General features: G+C 38.0%; 4 protein-coding genes across 5 annotated transcripts in view; 1 reads left to right on the forward strand and 3 right to left on the reverse strand.

The window, feature by feature from the left end:
• The window catches only part of LOC131426257 (death-associated protein kinase related), a 243,066-nt gene extending 234,298 nt beyond the window's left edge, over positions 1-8,768 (reverse strand). The window contains exon 1 of the mRNA XM_058588857.1: positions 7,238-8,768. Coding sequence (XP_058444840.1) covers positions 7,238-7,368 — 131 coding nt within the window. The 5' untranslated portion in view covers positions 7,369-8,768. The remainder of the gene's footprint in view (positions 1-7,237) is intronic.
• A 4,864-nt stretch (positions 8,769-13,632) lies between these two features.
• On the reverse strand, positions 13,633-15,319 carry LOC131426258 (nuclear envelope integral membrane protein). The gene is made up of 2 exons (XM_058588858.1): positions 15,180-15,319; positions 13,633-15,116 (listed from the first exon to the last, which is right to left on the reverse strand). Exons 1-2 carry the CDS (start codon positions 15,253-15,255, stop codon positions 13,711-13,713), a joined length of 1,482 nt encoding a protein of 493 aa, XP_058444841.1. The 5' UTR covers positions 15,256-15,319; the 3' UTR covers positions 13,633-13,710.
• Positions 15,320-17,522: 2,203 nt separating this feature from the next.
• LOC131426260 (uncharacterized) lies at positions 17,523-18,707 on the forward strand. Its single transcript, XM_058588859.1, has 3 exons — positions 17,523-17,734; positions 17,798-18,404; positions 18,465-18,707. The coding sequence occupies exons 1-3, from the start codon at positions 17,637-17,639 to the stop codon at positions 18,684-18,686; spliced, it is 927 nt and encodes a 308-aa protein (XP_058444842.1). The 5' UTR covers positions 17,523-17,636; the 3' UTR covers positions 18,687-18,707.
• On the reverse strand, positions 18,684-19,933 carry LOC131426261 (S-phase kinase-associated protein 1). 2 transcript variants are annotated; one of them, XM_058588860.1, is made up of 2 exons: positions 19,778-19,933; positions 18,684-19,541 (listed from the first exon to the last, which is right to left on the reverse strand). In XM_058588860.1, the coding sequence occupies exon 2, from the start codon at positions 19,502-19,504 to the stop codon at positions 19,016-19,018; it is 489 nt and encodes a 162-aa protein (XP_058444843.1). In that variant the 5' UTR covers positions 19,505-19,541; positions 19,778-19,933; the 3' UTR covers positions 18,684-19,015. The 2 variants fall into 2 exon arrangements, with proteins under 2 accessions (XP_058444843.1, XP_058444844.1); XM_058588861.1 differs by lacking the exon at positions 19,778-19,933 and adding an exon at positions 19,604-19,750.
• Positions 19,934-20,312: the final 379 nt, after the last annotated feature.

Consider the following 20,312-nt stretch of genomic DNA (forward strand, 5'->3'; position numbering starts at 1 on the left):
GTTCTCGATTACTGTGAACTTCACACAGCGAAAAGTGCACAAATCTAATCAAACAGTTCTAGATTTGCACTGAACTGAGGTTTTTTACCTTCGATTTGCGAAGAAGAAATCCTAATAGTTATTTAGGAAACTTTTAGAGCCATTAGAACGTCTGATTTCGTGTGATGCTCCCCACCGTTGTCCTCTTTTCGTTGTTTTTTCACCAATGCAAACAACTGGCAGCTGTGACGTAATCGCTCGTGTCGGAAGCGAAACTAGCTTTTCAAACGAAACGCAATACATCTGCTCGCAGTGGCGATAGAGGTTTCTTTTTACGTGATTTCGTTTGTAGCTTTATCACAAATGTGCGGTCCTAACGGCTATAAAAATAGCAGCATATAGAATTTTAATGTCGATTATTTCATTTTGGATTTGCATTTCATTGAAAGAAACTATCAGGATGCTGTACGGGATTCATTCCTGCCTTTCAGAAGAACCAAATTGTGGAACTCATTACGATATTAAGCACTGTTCGGAACATTTTTCTCGAAGGATTTGTTGTACAGCAATAGCGCCTTATGAATTATCCTCTTTGATACTCGTTTATACCAAACATTTCAGAAAATTTTAATTTTGAATTGTTTGAGATTATTTCACACAACTGAAAATTTTATCATAAAATTGTGATCATATTTCCGATGGCATGTAGCAAAAATTATGTTGATTCGTTGGATACAAAAAGAGATATTCACGATCAAAAACGTATCACTCTTTCAGAGGGTAAATTTTAAAAAGGCGTCCCATAGTAAAGTAGGTCGTATTCACGACAAAATAAATTGAACAACGAATTCAATATTATCTCCTTCGTTAAGTTCATGTTCGTGATCTTTTTTCTTAAATATCATTAAGAAAAATGTTCGATAGTGAACTTTTCACAACTCATTTGTTGCCATGTTAGATAAGTCACAGTGATAATCGTGTTTGCAACAAAAAAAAATCATTAGTTAACTTTTCTGATAATTTTTTTCGTCTGAAAATAACTTGCGAAAAATTACAGTCGCGATTTTCGAAAAAAAAATCATATCTGTTTGTCCTGTGCTTCCAGTCGAGTAAATTAAAATGTTCCACTGATAAATACTTCTCTGAAGTCCGAAAAACGTGAACCACAACCTATCAATTAGTAAAAAAAAATTCAAAGCATAAATTTACGACTGCTATACTTGTTTTTAAACTGGGCGGACACAACCGCCAGACAACCGCTTATGAACTCTTCTATTTTTTTTATTTTCTGCGAAAAAAGTAAACGATTCTAACCAGCAATCATAATAATCTTATTTTACTGGATATCCACCATCCAACAACCGAAAGCATCTGCTTCCACTTCTAATAGATTGCTTGTCGTTTTTTTCGTCCGTCCATTCGTTCGTTCGTTCGTCCGTTCGTTCGATAGTCCCTTGAATATTGATTTCGGTTGTTCGCACACAGACAGTCGACGGCAGGTGGTCAACAGGATTTTTCTCCTTTTGCACGGGTCTTAAGTTTCTTGTACCAACGATTTTCCTGTTGAATACAATTCGCCCTGTCAGTCTGGAAAGACATTCTTTCTTTTTTTTTTGTTTCGGCTTCGCTCGCGTGTCCTCGAGTTACGAGGATCCCTGCAATATGGTTTTGCTTCGCCAAACAGAAGGGTGAATAATTATGTTTTGCTTGAGTCAGCCAGCCAGCCAGCCAGCCAGCCATCCGTTGGTTGGAAGACAAAATCGTTTACAAGTGGTGCAATTTTGTGAGTAACTTCGAAAGACCGTGGTTTTAACTTTGTATGTCGTATGAGGGAAAGAGTCTCGGTGATGATTTTGAAGATGTCGCTTGTTTGCCTCCGAGACAGCAAAACCGGTATAAGTTCTTATGCGTTGAATAAAGCACTTTCAACCCTTTCAGATGTTTATCAATCGCGATTTTATAACGTTTTCTGTATTTGTTTTGTCTGGAACGCGATTGTTTTCAGATACGTTGATATTTAACGAGCGCTGTCAAAGTTGATCCTTTGTTAGTATAAAGAAAGATGATCAAATTGAATCTATCCCCAAGAACTCTTAGAAGAATTTGAATTTGTTTCAGATCCACGTTGGAACTATTCAGACAGAACACTTTTTTTTATATCAGTGCTGACAAATGGAAGCCCGATTGCATAGTCCGAACGAAACTAACTGCAATCACGAATCGCGTCTCATTGTCTCCAATTCCAATGTTGGCGCGGTCGGGTATCTCTCGATGTCAGCCCTTACGACGCGGTGATCTCGCGTGATTTCATTCCACTGCCACCACTCCCCACCACCAACCAGTATCTCTTTTACCACTGGTACCGATTCGTCGTAGACTCCAATCTAATGGGACTAAGTAAGTGGACGGATCCGGACCGTTTCATGTGTGCAACCGATTTAATCATAACGTGCCACGATTGCTATCAGTCATGACGGGGAGACTGTTCATGATCATGATTATGATTATGATGATGATGATGATGATGATGGGATCGGACTGAAACGGACTGACCGGCAGGACTCTTCGCTTTGACATGACCGATAGATAGCATGATAGGTATGATGAAGGAACTGATCCTATCGCTGAAGATCTCGACCGATGATGATTATGATGATGATGCACTTCGATGGTGCAACGAAAGAGAAATGCTGTTGTGCATCTTGCGCTGGGTTATTGAATATAAATTATACGCTGGTGAATTGCTTCGTCGGAAACCGGCTCTAATGGCATACTCGAAGGGAACGAGTTTTTCGTCTAATTCTAGCCCTCGAGGAGATTGATCTCCCGGTGGCGGTTACGGTGGTAGTGGTGATGGCCGGCAGACAAGTGCCTAGACAGACACGTCGCTGCAGCCGACCACGAGGAGTGACCACGGACGAGAACTTGTTTTGCCTTCTTTTGGCTCAATTTGCGGAGATGCGCATGCAGAAGCAATTTGCCTGCACCCGGGAAAAGGAAGAAGAAGAAGAAGAAGAAGAAGAAGGTACGTTGAACTGAGTGGTAAAAGTCAAGATTTATTGATGCTCATAATCGGTTGCATCGGTGATCGCAAGATAATAATTAAATACAACAGTGAAAGTCGGCTATCGCGAGGAGAATCGGCCGATCTGCTATTGTGTACTTCTAGATTCGGGGCTGTGCTGCATCAGATCACTTGAAATAAGATCACTCTGTACTTTAACAATTAGTTTCCTGCTAGCCATAACGTCTATCCGCAGTTTCAGATTGCGTATTCCGGTTAGTACTGATGTTCTTCAGCGGTTATCGACTTCGCGGGGGCATGCAGTCTCTCCACGTGACTCATTTGGGCATTTTTAAGCTTACCTCAGCAATAAAATGGAATTCAATTGTGAACAATTTCGTGCAAAGTTTTAGTACGATTTTCGTAGTGGATTTTCAAGACAAAAGTGCTTCAATCAACTTAGTTCGACTTTTAGCAGTGTAGCACCATCCTATGCGACTGTAAAAAAAACTAGTATAAAGAATTCAATCGTAGTCGTAGTTCGCTTGCCGATGAATTCAAAGCAGGTCATCCAAAATCAGTTGTTTTGCCAGAGAACATTGTTGCTGTGAAAAATCTGATAATGGAAGATCACCCCATGTGACGTACCGTGAAATGGAGTCTGAAAAGCTTATATGTTATTTTGCATGAACATTTTAGTGGTGAAAAAAATTTGTTCACGTTGGATCCCACATCCTTTGACAATTGCGCAGAAAAAGACGACTGTCGATTGGTGCAAAGGAATACTGAAAAAATTCAATCGTGTTGTTTCAAATTTGGTGTGTAACATCTACGCAGGTGACGAAACATGAATTTTCCCATGAGTCCGAAACTAAACAAACCACAACATCGCATTGATGGGCCACCCGCCGTATAGTCCTGAGTTGGCACCTAGCGACTTCTATTTGAAGGGAACATGACGAAATAATCTGCGTGGAGAGCGATTCAAGACGATTCCAAGTTTTATTCGTATTCACATCATCCAATTGTGTCTCTAACATTACTCACCCACTTTTTTTCAAATATCGACTTAGGAAAATTAAGATATCTAAAATGCATTTTTTATTTTTGAGAAAAGCACCGTCTTGATCAGGTGTAATGTAAATAATCTTGAAAAGTAAAGTCCCAGAGAGTTGACATAATTTTTTTTCCGAGATAAAACTAGATCTCGACGTTCCGTGCATTTCTAAGACGAAACAAGAAAACCGCTTAGCTTTGAAAATTTTCAAAACAAACGCTAAACAGAAGAAAAAAAAATTATGTTACCAGATGTCTTGAATAAATTCAAGAAACATCAAAATCTGGTGTCATTCGGAAAAAAAATTTAAAGAAAAATTCCTGTCCTAGTGTTGACATACAGACAAAACAAGAAAATTCCATAACTTTGAAAATATGCTTTAAAAAGTCGCATTAAAAACCGCATTAAAAGTGTCATCCACACAAACATCAGTGTTCCGGAAATTCATGCAAAACAAAAAAACAAACTTCGCACAAACTACTGCACGACAAAGAGCCAATTTAATTTCAAATAACAGCTCGGCTGAAAAGTTCGTATCGTTTAATAGAAACACACATTTTTTTTGCCAAAACTCGTTTTTATTATTCAACATAATTGCCATCAGAGGCGATACAGCGATTATAGCGATCTTCCAACTTTTTGACACCATTTTTGTAGTACGATTTGTCCTTTGCCTCAAAATAGGCCTCAGTTTCAGCGATTACCTCTTCATTGCTTCTAAATTTTTTACCAGCGAGCATTCTCTTGAGGTCTGAGAACAGGAAAAAGTCACTGGGGGCCAAATCTGGAGAATACGGTGGATGAGGGAGTAATTCGAAGCCCATTTCGTTCAATCGACTTGTGACACGATGCATTGTTTGATGAAACAAAACTTTTTTCTTCTTCAAATGAGGCCGTTTTTTTTAAATTTCGTCCTTCAAACGATCTAATAACGCTATATAATAGTCACTGTTGATGGTTTTTCCCTTTTCAAGGTAGTCGATGAAAATTATACCATGCGAATCCCAAAATACAGACACCATAACCTTACCGGACGATTGTTGAGTCTTTCCACGCTTTGGGTTCGGTTCATCGCGTGCAGTCCACTCAGCTGACAGTCGATTGGACTCCGGAGTGAAGTGATGGAGCCATGTTTCGTCCATTGTTATATATCGACGAAAAAAATCGGTTTTATTTTGATATAACAGCTCCAAACACTGCTCAGAATCATCAATTCGTTGTTGTTTTTGATCGATTGTGAGCTCACGCGGCACCCATTTTGCACAAAGCTTTCTCATATCCAAATATTCGTGAATAATATGTCCAACACGTTCCTTTGATATCTTTAGGGTGTCAGCTATCTCGATCAACTTCACTTTACGGTCATTGAAAATCATTTTGTGGATTTTTTCACGTTTTCATCGGTAACAGCCTCTTTTGGACGTCCACTGCGTTCATCGTCTTCGGTGCTCATATGACCAGTACGAAATTTTGCAAACCACTTACGAATTGTTGCTTCGCCCAGTGCAGAGTCTGGATAACACTCATCAAGCCATTTTTTGGTATCGGCGGCACTTTTTTTCATCAAAAAGTAGTGTTTCATCAACACACGAAATTCCTTTTTTCCATTTTTTTAACAATAACAAAAGTAGCTTCATTCAAAATGCAATATCTCACAAACTAATAATCAGACAGCTGTCAAATTTATACACGTATCTTTTGAAGGTTGGTACTAACTGAAAATGATATGGATTTAATTCTAGTGACGCCCTCTCACAGAAACGATACGAACTTTTCAGCCGATCTGTTAACTTCGGAAATCTGTATTTAAAAAAAACGTACAGAATATAAAACCCATCTAAGCTTGGAAAATTCGTATAAAGAACACGAACGACATTTAATATTCTTAAATTCGTGTGAATAAATGGCATAAATTCAAGAAATAATGTTTAAAAAAATGCCTATTTTTGAAAACTCGTAAAAACCCCAAAAACTCACTCTAGGCACCCGAAAATTGACGTGGGAAAACCGAAAACACGTATATGAAAAAAAAACTTGAAATCTGCATAAAAACTACCAAACTCGCCAATTCAAATCTCCAAATTAACGTCTAAAAATATCCGCACAACTTGCGAAGTTTGCTTTGGAATGACGAACGACGTGGAGGATCCATCTCAAACTGTTTATCTTCCAATATCAGATTGAAGAAAACAATACACGAAATCCGCCGAAAAATAACAGAATGTCCAAGGTTCACCTAAAATACACATATTAAGTTATTATTATAGAATTCACATAGTTTTAGAGTTCCGTTGCGAGCAATTCCCTGTTGAGATCCGATCAAAAGATGGCAAAGAAATGTAGAAAAATTGTACACATTTTACACAATTTTGAAAGCTCATCCGAAAATTTCGAGATTTCATGCATGTGAACCGAATAATTTAGGACATTTGCATTCTTGATCCGAACATCTACATATTCTGGAAAAATTTTGATGGCCCTGAAAAGGGCCATTGATCAAGATCATCCCGCGCACTCAACGGTGATTTCCGACTCTTGTTCTTGTTCGTCGATGGCTATGAACTTGAGCAAATCACTGCCAACATGGGCATAATAGGCCCTTGCGAATGTTACAAAATTCGACTCTATAGCTCATTGTTCGACTCTATAGCTTTCATGTACAATCAATACATTATCGTAGACGGAAATCCACTCTACGAATTTATTTCCAATACACTTGAACTCTCTACTGAATACTCGAGTAATTAGCATTATTTTTCGTGATGAAATGACAAACCATACTCGGTGTTTATTGCCAATAGTGCATATCGGTTCAACACTAATACTGGTTGTAAGAAAGAGCTAAGAAGTCGCGCTAGAAATTCAATATAAACTGCTAACGTAGTTAAGATTCGGAGAAGATAAAACGGAAAACAAAAATACAGGAGACTTCTTTAATTTGGTAAACTAGCAATTTTAAGATCGTGAAGAATTCGAATGCACAAAAATTTTCTTGAATCTAGTTATAATTGCTATCTAGAAATTTATTTTTTTTCATTCAACGAATGATAAAGCAATCGAGTGGTTGACCAAACTTCACAAATTTTAACGAATTGACTTTGATTTTTACTTCAAGAGTTGATTTCAACGCAGTCAAATGTGAGACAATTTTTTTCAAAAGTTGGCAAACCGCCACAGAACATCAACCGATCACTTACTTTGCAAACCAGCTCTCCTCGATGTCGTAGATTTCGGCCAGGTCCTGCTGGACCCGCAGCTGCTGCAGCCGGCTGTCGTCCACATCCAGACGACCATCACCGACGTGTCGAAAACCTTCCGGCAGTAACATAGTGGCGTTTGCCGTTGTCGTCTTCGTTATCACCACCGTTATTTGCTCACTTGTACACTTGTTTGATCGCTAGAGGTATAACTCAATCCTCAACACCACACTTCTTCAGAAAAAAAAACAGAGCCCAAAAATACAACAATAGAACCGCAACAACTAATCAAAAAAAAACTTTCGGTTTCGATGCGGTGGCTTAACTTTTGACACTTGAATACCTGCTTGATATTTGCCTTCTACACTGCAACGGCTATATTTTGCTCAAATGCTGTCGGGACTTATGTTAATTTCCAAGGCAAGCTCCAATGTAAACACACTTACACGCGCCGTAGGAAACATTTAAGAAACGTTCGACGGACCGCTTCGGAAACATTCGAAGCTCCTGCTGCTGGCAAAAAGGGGGGGTCCCGCTGAATATTCAATTCTTCACTCGATCAGGGCAATTTCGGGGAAAGACTTGTCTTGTCAGAGCGTTTTGTTTACTAATCGAACTTTTTTTTCCTTCTCAATTGTGATACCTATACTTTTGAATCGATCGATCGCAAAGGTTCGAACGCAGCGCTCAGCGCCCTGTTGCTGCTGTTGCCTCTGCCACTTATTTCTTGCAACACTCACACCAACAATTCCGTTTTCCTGTTTCTTTCGCAGCCTCCTCGTCGCACTGGGCTTTTGCTTTTGCTTCACACAACCAAGCGATATGTGTTATATTTTGTTTCTAAGCCCCTTCACAGCACAGCGACGTTCACATTTGCTAACATTTGTGCAAACGCAATGCAGACAGACTGTTGTTTAATTCACACCTTTGTCGAGAAAGCGAAAAATGCACACGCAGAAAAATAAATCTTATCTCACTGTTCGCTATCCAACTGATAGCAAAAAAAAACAAGCTCGTTCAGATCGACACTTTCGTCGGCAGATTCTTTTGTTTCAAGTTTGACAGTTTCGTCGTCTCTTGCTATGAAATCACATTTCCGACCTTTGGTGTGAGCACAGCGGACCGGATGTGTGCGTTTCGTCTCTTGTTTCCAGCCTTGCTGCGATCATGGGGTTCACGATTTTTATGTTGTGCTGATGCAGCAGCAAGCTCTGATTACCAATACACACTCGCAACCAGTCCGATTGACAGTGCTGAATTTCGTCCTGTCAATTGATCCTGACCAGGGAGAGGCTGTTTCCTTTTCACCAAGGGACTGATTTCAACGCACTGCTAATTCACGTGAGAGAGAGTGTTCAATCAACAGGCTCTTGAAGCTAGTTAGTATCACGCCCGCCCGCGGAGAATATTATCTTTTGAAATTAACTGAATTAAAATAACACTTCAAAATTTGAACTTTTTTTTAAATGATGTAAAGAACTTGTAAAAATAATATTCTAATTAGTGCTGCGTGCGCGTCCAACTGCGAACAACGTTCGATTCTGACTGATGGGCGAATCGTAGAGCTGCGAGCGAGTCGGCAAAAGGCAAGCAATGGAATAGAGAGACTTGACACGCGCCTACCAGGAAGTCAAGTTTTCGTGATATTAAAATTTAAGTAAAATTGAAATGAAAGCAAAAAGTTTTTTTTTAAATAAACTGATTTACACTAGCAATACTCTATTACAGTTCGTCTTTATATTTCGTATCAACAAATCTGAGACCTCATATTTCTAATCGCGTAGATTAAACTTGGTAAAAGGAAAACGTATTGTCCCAGAACATTTCTGTATAAAATGTTCAAAACGACGAATGTAACAATGAGAAATTCTCTTTGTTTACTTTCGATTTTTGCGAAATGTTCCTGCTTTTTTCGGCAATTTCTTCAGTGCAGATTTAAAGATGATAGCTTTAGTTATTATTATCGGTAAATAATTGGAGAGAAGGATTGCTAAGAGTACCGTAATAATCGAAAGTGAAAGTAAACAAAGAGAATCTCTCATTGTTACATTAGTCTTTTTGAACATTTTATACAAATTTGTTCCATTCCTGGAATGTTCTAGCGCGTATTCAATGTCAGGTCACAGCATTCTTTGTTTCATGATAAATTTAGGCAAATTCCTCTCCATTATTTACATATTTTCTGTGAAATGCTATTTCTAAAGTATAAATATATCCACTTTTACACATACGACTGAAAATTTACCTCTAGAAATGTCTTTAACTGAATTGATATTGCCCTGCATTAGGCCGAGTAAACCGATCCGATCTATCCGGCACTATGTGCAGGTCAGCCATAGCCGAAGCAGAAAAAAGTCGACATCGGAGTGATCGGATCGATTGACTCGATATAATTCGGGGCAACTTTTATAGTTATTTATCATTATTCATCAGGCACTCATAGATTCAAGCGTTGATTTTGTATGTTCAATACCAAAATGAAACCAAAATTTATTTTTTTAAACTTAACTATGTTTGTTAAAAATCATGTTTAACCCTTAATTGCATTGAGTCCCAAATATGGGACACACATTTCAAATAATTATACAAAGTGTTGTAATGTATATTTTTCACCGATTGCATGATGTTCAATATTTAGGACGCATTCTAAACTCACAAAAAAATTCATAGAATTACTTCAATATCGAGAGAAGTTAGCGGCATCTACCTGACACATAACGAGAATTTTGTACACAGCTGATTTCTGCTAGTTTCAAATAAACCCAAGAGTGCTCTATACTTATAAAATAACTTGAATTTTTTTTAGTTGTTTTGTAACTTACCATACTAATAAATTAACAAAAATAAACTTTTGAATGCCCCATATTGAGTAACAGAGGTATTTTGGCCCACTTTAGGATTAATTTTATTTTGGTCCACTTTGTAAAAATATCCACCAAATGTTGTAATGTCTTTGAATATCTTTTCCGCAATAGGTAATCTAATGTGATTACCATCAAATTGATGCAACATGGGTTACTTAGCATCGGTTGAATCCATAAAGTTTGTCAGGTGGGCCAAATAGATGAAGTGGCCAAAATACCCTATAGGATAGACCTAAGACAAGACCTGACATCTGGGGGGGCTGCTTTTGTTCCAAAATGGACCAGTTTCTGATTGGCTGATTTTGATGTTGCTACCTGCACATTGTAAAAAGAAAAAATTTTTGCAGGGTACGCGAGCAATGATGCCAGGTATAAAGATAATCAGAAAACAAGTTTATTAAAATGTATAATGTTAGCTCACCAATGAAAATGAAAATTTTCGGAGAATGTTTCACTTTTTTTCAATCTCATTGGTAATAAATGTTTATAGTGGCAGCACTGTGTAATTAAAATAAGCATCAAGCCGTTCTTCTTTTTAATGAATTAAATTGTAACCAAAAAAGATTTGTTAAATTAGTGTAAACTCGAAAGTGTGTTTACTTTTACGAGAAGAATGAACTGTTGTGTTCCACACTGTGGTCGCACTAAGCATTTCTATCCAAGCCTGACTTTTTCCGGTTTCCAAAAGATCCGGTAATACGTCAACAATGGATTCGATTTTGTGTTCAACATGAGATAGTTCGTGTTTTGTCATCAAAGCTTAATTAATTGTTTTTAAGCATTAATATATAATAGAGAAATGCATTCACCAAAACAATTTTCATGTTTATTTCAAATCAAAAACCGAGTCTATAAATAAATATTTTTTCCTAGCAGAGTTGTTAAAAAATCTGTGAATATGGCTACACTGTAGCCGATACGTTGGTATTTATTCCACAGGGCGAAAATGACGAGAAGGATGATTCGGAAGGAAGAATAAGAAGCCAGTTGTCAGGTCTTGTCTTAGGGATAGACTGTTTTTCACCCCTGAAGGGGTAGTTTTGTCGGGTGTTTTTTTTAGTATTTTCCCGTGTTCTGGACTACTTAAACTATCGAAAAAAAATTTCCGGGTGTTTTTGAAAAATCATGCAATTAAGGGTTAATGAAATTATGTAAATTAACATTCTTTTTCGCAATATTCAAACTCAGCTTGGTTCGGAGAGGAGCTCGATGGTTAGAACGTCAAAAAATCCGCTAAAACATCACATATGACAATCTATTGTAAGTGAACCGGATTCCCATGTCACATAAATACATTTCCTTCTGGTCGCACAAATTCGCTCGTAATTGTGACAACCCTAGCCAGATATGGCATCAGCTGGGCCGATGGAAGCAAAAGAGATTCGTCATATTCGCTGGAAGAGAGCGAGCGTACGAAATTTGCCTGTTGCTTGCGAGTATCAAAGAACAACATCTTGGTATGTTCTCTCCAAAGCCGACTCCAGTATATTTTACTCTCCGAGAACCATACTGAAATGGCCTGTCGGAAAGTGGGATAGATAAAATATGACGTTTATAGACCATTGCATGTGTCAAAATGTTGCTTTCGATTTTTAAAGGGCGTCAGACTTGGACGACACACTTCCGATGAATCTCTCAACGGGTTAGCACGTTGTATTAAGTTAGCGTGGTGCGAATTCGAGTATTTCGCAAGAAAGAATTTTTATCCGTATTTTAGCGACACAGCGAGATTTCATCTCAAGTGAAGTGACGCCAATCATAAGAAAAAAGAGGAAGAAGTTTGGATGAATTCCGGAAAATTTCCATTTGACGAAGCGAATTTGATGAATTCCGGAAGATTTCCCTTTGACGAAGCGTTTCACTCGATATTATCGTTAGATGGGAAGATAATTTTTGAGAATTTTTTTCAGAACTATCAACAATAAAATTCAAATATTTTGTATAATGAGAAGCATCATTCGAACAACATTTTGTAATTTTTTCGTGGAAAAATATTGAGAAATAAGTCGTTGAAGAGGCATTTTTGAGGACGCTTCTTAAAAATCATGATTGAGAAAAAACACGTTTAAAGTTTATTGTCTAAAAATCGAAGGAAACAATTTATTACTCAAGGGAGCACGTAGGCTCTAACATTTAAAAAAAGCCTTATTTTTTCTTTTGTGTTTTGTTATAATGAAACATTTCGAGAATGTTTTGTCAAGTTTTTTAGGCAATCGAAGCAGAAATCTTGGGCCTGTGTGCGCAGCTCTTACTTCTTCGTAGTATGAAATTGACAAAGATAAAGGCCCATAACTTGCTGAGTTTTGTTCCGATAGGTTTAAAAATTTCACAGAATATTCTTGAAATGTTTTACTATTAGAAAATAGAAAGAAAATAATAAATGATTTTTCAAAAGTGTTAGACCCTGCCCGCCCCTTAACGAAGCTAGAAAGCGTTGCATACAAGAATTTTCGTAAATTGAGAGTTACAAATCATATGAGTTATTTTGTGGAAATTATGAATGTTTAGATTCTTGCGGTGAATGAGTTACGATGCGTTACTTTTAAGGAAGTTATAGGTGCAACGAAGTGTTATATACGTCGCTTTTTTGTAAGTTATAGGTGTAGCGATTCGTAACACCGTAACACTTCTAAGGAAGTTATAGACGTTACGAAGAATTACATTTTAGTAAGTTAATTTTTAAGTTAATTTTAGTAAGTTATAGGTATTACGAAACATTACATGCGTTTCTTTTTTGTAAGTTATAGGCGTCACGAAGCGTTACATGCGTTACTTTTTTTGTAAGTTATAGGCGTTGAGAAGCGTTACAGGAGTTATATGCGTTACATTTTAGTAAGTTATAGGCGTTACATTTTTGTACAAGCGTTACGATGTGTTACTTCCGTTATTCTTTTGTAAATTTTGTGTGTTAGGAAGCGTTACATGTGTTACTTTTTGTATGTTGTAGGTGTTTAAAAGCGTTACAAGAGATTAGGCATCCCAATTTTAACATATTGAAGTCACTTTTTTTGCAAAAACTGGCTCTTCCCGAATTCCGAAACCGAAAAGAAAAGAAAATTTGAGAAATATTATGGGGCTGTTAGTTTTGTAGATTACATCATGAGATAGTTTTGAGAGTTACGTGATGGTCAAAACTCCACTGCCGATGAAGCATGCAGCGGCAGTTCCTACGAAGCAGAACAGAGTCAAAACCACATAAAATGCAGGATGAAACCGGGGTAAAATAAATGATAATAGTAATAATACATAAAATTGTACTGAACGACCGGGAAGAGAAAGTGAGCAACTCTGCTGTGATTGGCAAAAAGATGTGATAATGATTTACGGAAGAAAGAAAACATGACTCCCTTCAACCGTTTGAGTATTCTACAAGTGGTGTATTTCTATTGAATTGTAATTATTTCCACTAGCATTTTGTTTAAGATGCTAATGAAAATAAAGGGATAAAACAGAGCACTAGTGTTCTCCTCAGTCAATTGTAATTTGCTTTTGGCCTAAAGTCGTGTAAGAGGCAGTAAATGAAGGCCTATGTACAATAACTGTATTTTAATAAATATTCAGATTCCTAATCAAAATAAGTGAATTGATCTTGACCAGAGAGGCAGCGATTTAATCTTCGTCTTCGCTGAACTCTACTTCGTTGCGCAACGGTGCTGTGGGTGTGTGCTGTCTGCTGCGACTGTTCCGTTTGGTTCCATTCAGCACTCTAGCAGTCATACTAGTCGGAGTACTTGTACTCGCCAGACTGCGTCCTCCGTTTTGATTGGGTCGTTGAGCAAACTTCCGATATGCTGGTTCTCGCGAAGGCGTGATCCTCGCTTGCTGACGATATCGTTGAACATCTTCATCCTCGGAGTCGTCTCGTAGCATCGGTTCGTCGCTTTCTCCATTTTCGATTTCATCATTTTCATCGTCACTGATGTCCATATGTGCGTTGGAGGTTTCATATTCCAGAATTTCATCATCTATCAGATGAGATGAGCCTTCCATAAACGAGGCGAACCGAGATGGGTCTTTGAGCTTTAAAACTGTGTTCCATTGTTTGCATTGTGGGCTACTGCAGTAGGCTCTCAGTTCATCCAATGCTTTTGTAGTTTCCCGTACACCCTGCTCATAATATTCTTCGTTTGTTAATAGCCGTCTTTTCGGTGGAAACCGTCGTCTATAGATAGACCGAATTCTGTACAGAAAGCTTCTGGGGAAGTAGTAGCAAATGATGATAGCAATGCATATCCCGGTCGATGCTTCCCGAAAGGCAGACGAAAAGAAGATTGCCCCTAGAGCGGCTAACTGTAGGCTCCACTTTATCAGGTCCTTGCTACGTTGGTTCTTCGGTGGTCCCATTCGGTAGCAGATAACAAAACTGATGAAACCCGTCGTGAGTATATACCAGAACACGTAAACCTGGTACGTTACAAATATTATTCGCACATTGTCGATCAGCATTTGAGCGAAATAAATCCCCAATGTCCATCCACCCAACATCACGCCGTACATCATCGGTTTGCGAGGAAACAACTTACTGGCCATATAAACCACCACCAGAAAGCTTGCGAAAACTCCCAAACAAATTCCACAAATGTAGTAAAACAGAGCATTGTCACTCATCTTTGCAGCCGACAGAAAAACGAATATTCCTATTCCCAGCAAAATCACTTTCCAGAAATCGATTCGGATCAAACTGAGCCGGACGGTATACTGATCACTGGAAACCACTCCGATACAGCTTTGGTTAAACGGGTCCAGTTTAATTACCCGTTTTCGGTTGTTCGACAGCAAATTGAAGGAAAACAAGCTCTGCTCGGTTTCATGGTGCGATCGGACTTCCTCCGGCGAGCCTCCCTCATACTGACTGAAATCATCATGGTCACAGTCGAAATTCAAAATTATGGTTTGAAACAGATGGATTAGTTGTTTTTCGATTCCACGGTAGCAGTAGGTTCGCAGGCCAGGTCGATAAATTCGGGAAGGATCAGGTTTGTACGCGATGACGCCATCCGGTTGTAGGTAGTGCACTGGAAGATACAATCATACTCAAATTGAAACAACTCACAGCGAAGAGAAAACTTTAACCTTACCGGTCGTAGTCGGTGTTGCACTGATAATCGAAAAACTAAACGTAACGCAAAGAAAAATTAATATTCTCATTTCCATCGAGGAATCCACAAACGGTCACTTCTGTATCGAATCGGAGAGCAAACGAAAATACAAACAACAATCCGCTGCAAACAAATTTTTGATTACATACTCAACGAAAAGTATTCAGATTTAGGTTGTAAGATACCCACTTTCGTTAAAGTGAATAGTAGCCCTTACACGATCATTAAAAGTTTCATTACTAAAAAGTAATGTCATTTCTAATGAACGTGTAAGGGTAGTAATGATGAATTCTCTATACAAAATTAGAATGTCATTACTTGTTAGTAATCATTAAAAATAACGTTCGTAATATTCTCAAACATCTTCTCAATCAAAGACCCTATTGCATACAAGCTCTCGGCTGTCACCTCGGTAAAATACACATTCACGCAAAAAATATATCGAATTTCATAATGATATCCTATGGTTTTTAGCCACAAGAATGTCGTATGCGAATCATACGACCGCCTTCTGAAGTCACGAAAATTAGAATTCCAATAAGAAGCCTTATGAAGTTTATACAATTTTTTGCGAAATTTCTAGGACAACAATAACTTCTCTTATATTCTGTGGAATTTATAAGTTGGTCGTATCAAAAACTATAATAGTGGTAGATGAGATGGATATTACAGAGTCATAAACATTATAAGAGAGGTACATTTTTCATACTAATCTTTTGAAATAATGATTTTGGTGATTATTGATGCATCATAAGATTTGCCTTATAATTTTTACTACTAATTTCGCCTGAGTGGCAGAATAACTACTGATATTATCGGTACAAAAATTCAATTTTTAAAAGTTAATGTTTAAATATCATTTCCACTAGGGAATACAATTTGATACCACGCAATGTAATAATTACCGTCATATGTAATGACCTCTTGAGCGATTTTCCATGGTGGAGATCAGAATCTAGCTACAATTAAGATTAAGGTTCAATGAAGCATTCAATATTCAATTAGATATATTCTACCACAATCAAATCAATAACTCAATGCAGTAGTTTAGCTTTATGGAGACATTTGTCCCATAAAAATTCTCCGGTAAAAGCAAAATCCTGGCATTATATTCCTTACGTGGAATTTGGCCTTTCTGTTTTAACAGACTTCGCAGCCGATTCATAGCATACAGAATCATTGCATGGCTAGTGCTACGATCCTACTGACACTAAGAATTCTTCCAGGTCGAGGCTCGAACCTACGACAATTGGCTTGTGAGATCAGTGTCCTATGTATTGAACCGCCAACCCGGGCGTTCTCCGGTGGAGTTCGCGAATAAGCACCTAACATTACAAAATATTATGTTACATTCGGATGCAATCTCAGTTTGAAACAGATCCCCCATTTTAGCAAAGGTACTGGCATTTAACACATTCGATTTTAAAAATTTTACTTATGAACATCACTCATTTTTTGCACTGAAGCAAAAAGGCTACTTTGATAAATTACAAAAATTCGGTTGCTTAAATGGCTTGTGCCGAGATTCCGTGGAATTAGTAACTTTAATTTACTGATTTCGGTGAAATGATATCCTTCTGTTAACCATCGTAATTATTTTGCCGAAATTTAAGCTAAAAATGCTTGTACCGCAACTGTACGGTATCTTTATTTCCATCGAATGCAAAATTATGGTTTAAGAGTATACAGTGTATACAACTTACGCCAATTGACTAAGCGTTCGAAATTCTTAGTGAATAGTGAGAGCCCTTAAGTGTATATTTTAGGGGTTTGAAACAAAACTATTTAATACGAAGCAAACATAATTGGTAGGCCGATGTCATCAGAGATGGCTGGACAATTTCCGCAAGTTACAAAATCGATTCTCAAATTTTCTGCACATCCAATTTGTTTAGTTTATTTAATAAGTATAAATGTTTTAAAAACTATGCTGCAGTATAATTACAACACACTAAAACTCATTCAGTTGTTTTTTATCCAAATACAAATAATTGTTATTAGATTTTTTTCATTTTTTGATGACTTTTGAATAGCCGAACTACCGAATATTCATACTCTATTGATATATGAGTACAAATAACATTGGTTGACGGCAGTTCCTTAAGGTAACGCTGTGATGAATTGTTATTTTACTGAAAAATCAGCCACCGATGTTTGCACAGCTGAGATCGGCAATCCGATTTAAGTGTGTGCAATTCGGAATTCATTCCGTACGGATTATTAGGGCTCAGTGCCTTTTCGAGTGAAAATAACTTGAAAAAGAATAATTTTCAGGCCGCGTGCATACAAACTGTCAATTTTGTTCCCTGTGGAAAACACAGTATTGTTGTTTCAGAATCCAGCAAGGCAATATCAACAAAACTGAAATCCGGTATTTACAATCGAGTTTTATGTTCGGAAAAGTGTTAGCCAGTTTCTTCTAAATAAGCATACACAATGGCAGTGTTTGGCCCGAACAAGCGCCGAAAGATTCCTGTTCCCAAGCGGCATGGTATTCGCGATCCTTTGAAAAAGCTTGCCGAGCGAGAGGCTGCGTAGGTTCCACCATGTGTCTGCTTTTAAAAAAATGTGAATCTAAATTTTCCATCCATCCCCAGAATCAAAGACAAAATTAACAACCCACCAATGGAGCGAGACGTTCAGGAGGTTTCCAACAAATTCAAACAATTCGTTAAACTGAAAGAACAAGCCAAAAATGAAACGGCAAACGTAGGCCAGCACCAGCGTAAACGAGACAACCGAAAGCGTGGCACCCTCCAAGTGGGAAGCTCAGTTGTTCAGCAGATGCCAAAAGAATCTGAGGAAGCGTTCCTAAAGCGAGCTAGCAAAGTCCAGCGAGATCATGTACTGGAGGCCCGTATGGCTACAAAATATAACGTAGAAGTACAGCGGAATGAGGATACCGGAGCTGTTAAACTGAAACGGAAGAAAACGCACGAAATAGATGAGTTGCTGAAACAAAAAGCAGACGAATCTAAAGGGTACAAGAAAAAGCAGAAGGTTAAAAAGGAAGAAAAAAAATTAAACTTGGCGGAGAAAAGAGCGATTCGGAAACAGAAGCTCGAGGACAAAAAACGTAAGGAAGAGGATAAGTTGCTGGAGGAATATCAGCAGGATACGGTACAGTTCGGTGAGGTCGTGCATGGACCACCGACTCTGAACACAAAGCCACGGCACGCAGATAAACTAGAAGGAGGTTCAAGGGTATGTTTAGAGAGTAGATTTTTCTTACAGCATAGAGTTTAACGATTTTATACTTTGCAGCCCGGAAGAAAACGTCTTTTACTGCACACACTGTTGAATCCAGTTGAAGATGAAGCAGTTCATGACGAACCCGAACCCAAGAAAAAATCATCCAAAAAACAAGGATCAAAAGTGGACCTCAAAGGAAAACGTAAAAACCTGCCTTTGGCTACTCGGATGAAATTGGAAAGTGAACAACAGAGCGTTATCGAGATGTATCGGCAATTGAAAAAAGCAAAATAAAATGTTTTCTGTTTATTTAAATGTTCTTAGCAATCAATTAGTTATCGCACACTTTAGACGTTTTTGTTCTCATTTACAAATAAAAACAGTGGTCGGAAGTTTGGTGGTTTTAAATTTATCAAGCACACTTGATTAATGTGTCGTTGCTTAAATCTAGCGTTTATTAATCATTTTTATTTAGTGCTAACAAAATAATTTGCTTTGTTAAATTCAATTCTGCAAATATTTCACTGTTTCAATTCAATTTCAAGTGAACACCAAATTAATTCGTGTAGTAAATAAAACAAAGTGCTTTAATTAATCATATACAGAAATCCGATGAATCGGAATTACTTCTCTTCGCACCACTCGTTCTCCTTGCGCACCTGTTCCTCCTCGGCCGGTGTAAAATCGTTCTTGATATTAAAAGTCTTTCGGATCTCCTCCGGTGTCTTTCCCTTGATCATGTTTGCCACCGTTTTGCACGTTACATCCAAAAGTCCCTTGATATCCAGATAGTTCGCAGCGAGGATCAGCTCGAACAACGTACCTTGGTCAACTTTGAGGAAATCGGCATCCCATGAGCTGATATCGTCTGTGCGTTTTTCCTTGTTTTCGTCGTCTTCGGCAGGGGCCGGATCGTCCTTGTGATAGGTCGCCCACTGCAGCACCTTTCGCAGGATAGCTGAGTTGACGTTCGGCAGTGGAACCAGCTCGTCCTCACCCTCGTCCATTCCGAGATCTTCCACCATGGTTTTGATGGTGCCCGAGCATTTGGCAATTTGGACATCAGTGTCAAACACTTCCCCGTCCGACGCTTGCAGTTTAATGTTCGGCATTGTTAGTCAGTAACCACTGTAGTGTTCTATAATTAACCTGCAAGGAAAGAGAAACACCAAAAAAAACAGTCAGCTATTCATCTAACTTGCGGAAATCACCTCGACAAAAAAAACTAAGCATATATTTTCAAGATGGAGGCTTCAAACAACTTCGGCTGCCTCTACGACTCGCGTATTGATTTATTAATTTTGAAAACAAAATTGGAACAGTAAATATTTTGCGAGATATCGCCTGAATAAATGTTAAAGTTTTTAATAACAACGCTTACGCACCGAAACTGAATGCAACAAATCGAACTTTTCTTGAAAGAAACGATAATCGCGAATCAATCCACCACAGATATTTTCTTCTCGACAATCGTGACTCGAATGAAGTGACAAATGGATCGTTTTTTTTTGGAAGCTAACTTTGATCGTTCCGGAACAAAGAATGAAAACGATGACAGATGAGCACTGAGCGTTCGATAAAATGGAAAACTAAATTACGTATCATTTCGGAACGAACTTACTTTCCAAATCGCGTTTCTGTTTCGTGTTTGACTCGTAGAGGGCGTACGTGTACGAGAATCAGGGATGCCAAGTGTTAAAATATAATCAGGAAGTCAAAAATGTCTAGCAAAATCAGATGTCTCGTTTAATTTTTCAAAAGGGCGTATAAGCAAGTGACAGTTTCTCTTTGTTTACTTTCTCTTCTATTAATTACGAAGCGGTATCCAAGTTTATCACTCACCTCTTTGCATAAAATGATACCCGAAACTTTCGACTTTCAAACAGAATAGTTATATCAAAGAAAATCTTTTTAATCACA

This window comes from Malaya genurostris, chromosome 1 (genome assembly GCF_030247185.1).
Source record: "Malaya genurostris strain Urasoe2022 chromosome 1, Malgen_1.1, whole genome shotgun sequence".
In the NCBI taxonomy this organism is placed as follows: Eukaryota; Metazoa; Arthropoda; class Insecta; order Diptera; family Culicidae; genus Malaya; species Malaya genurostris.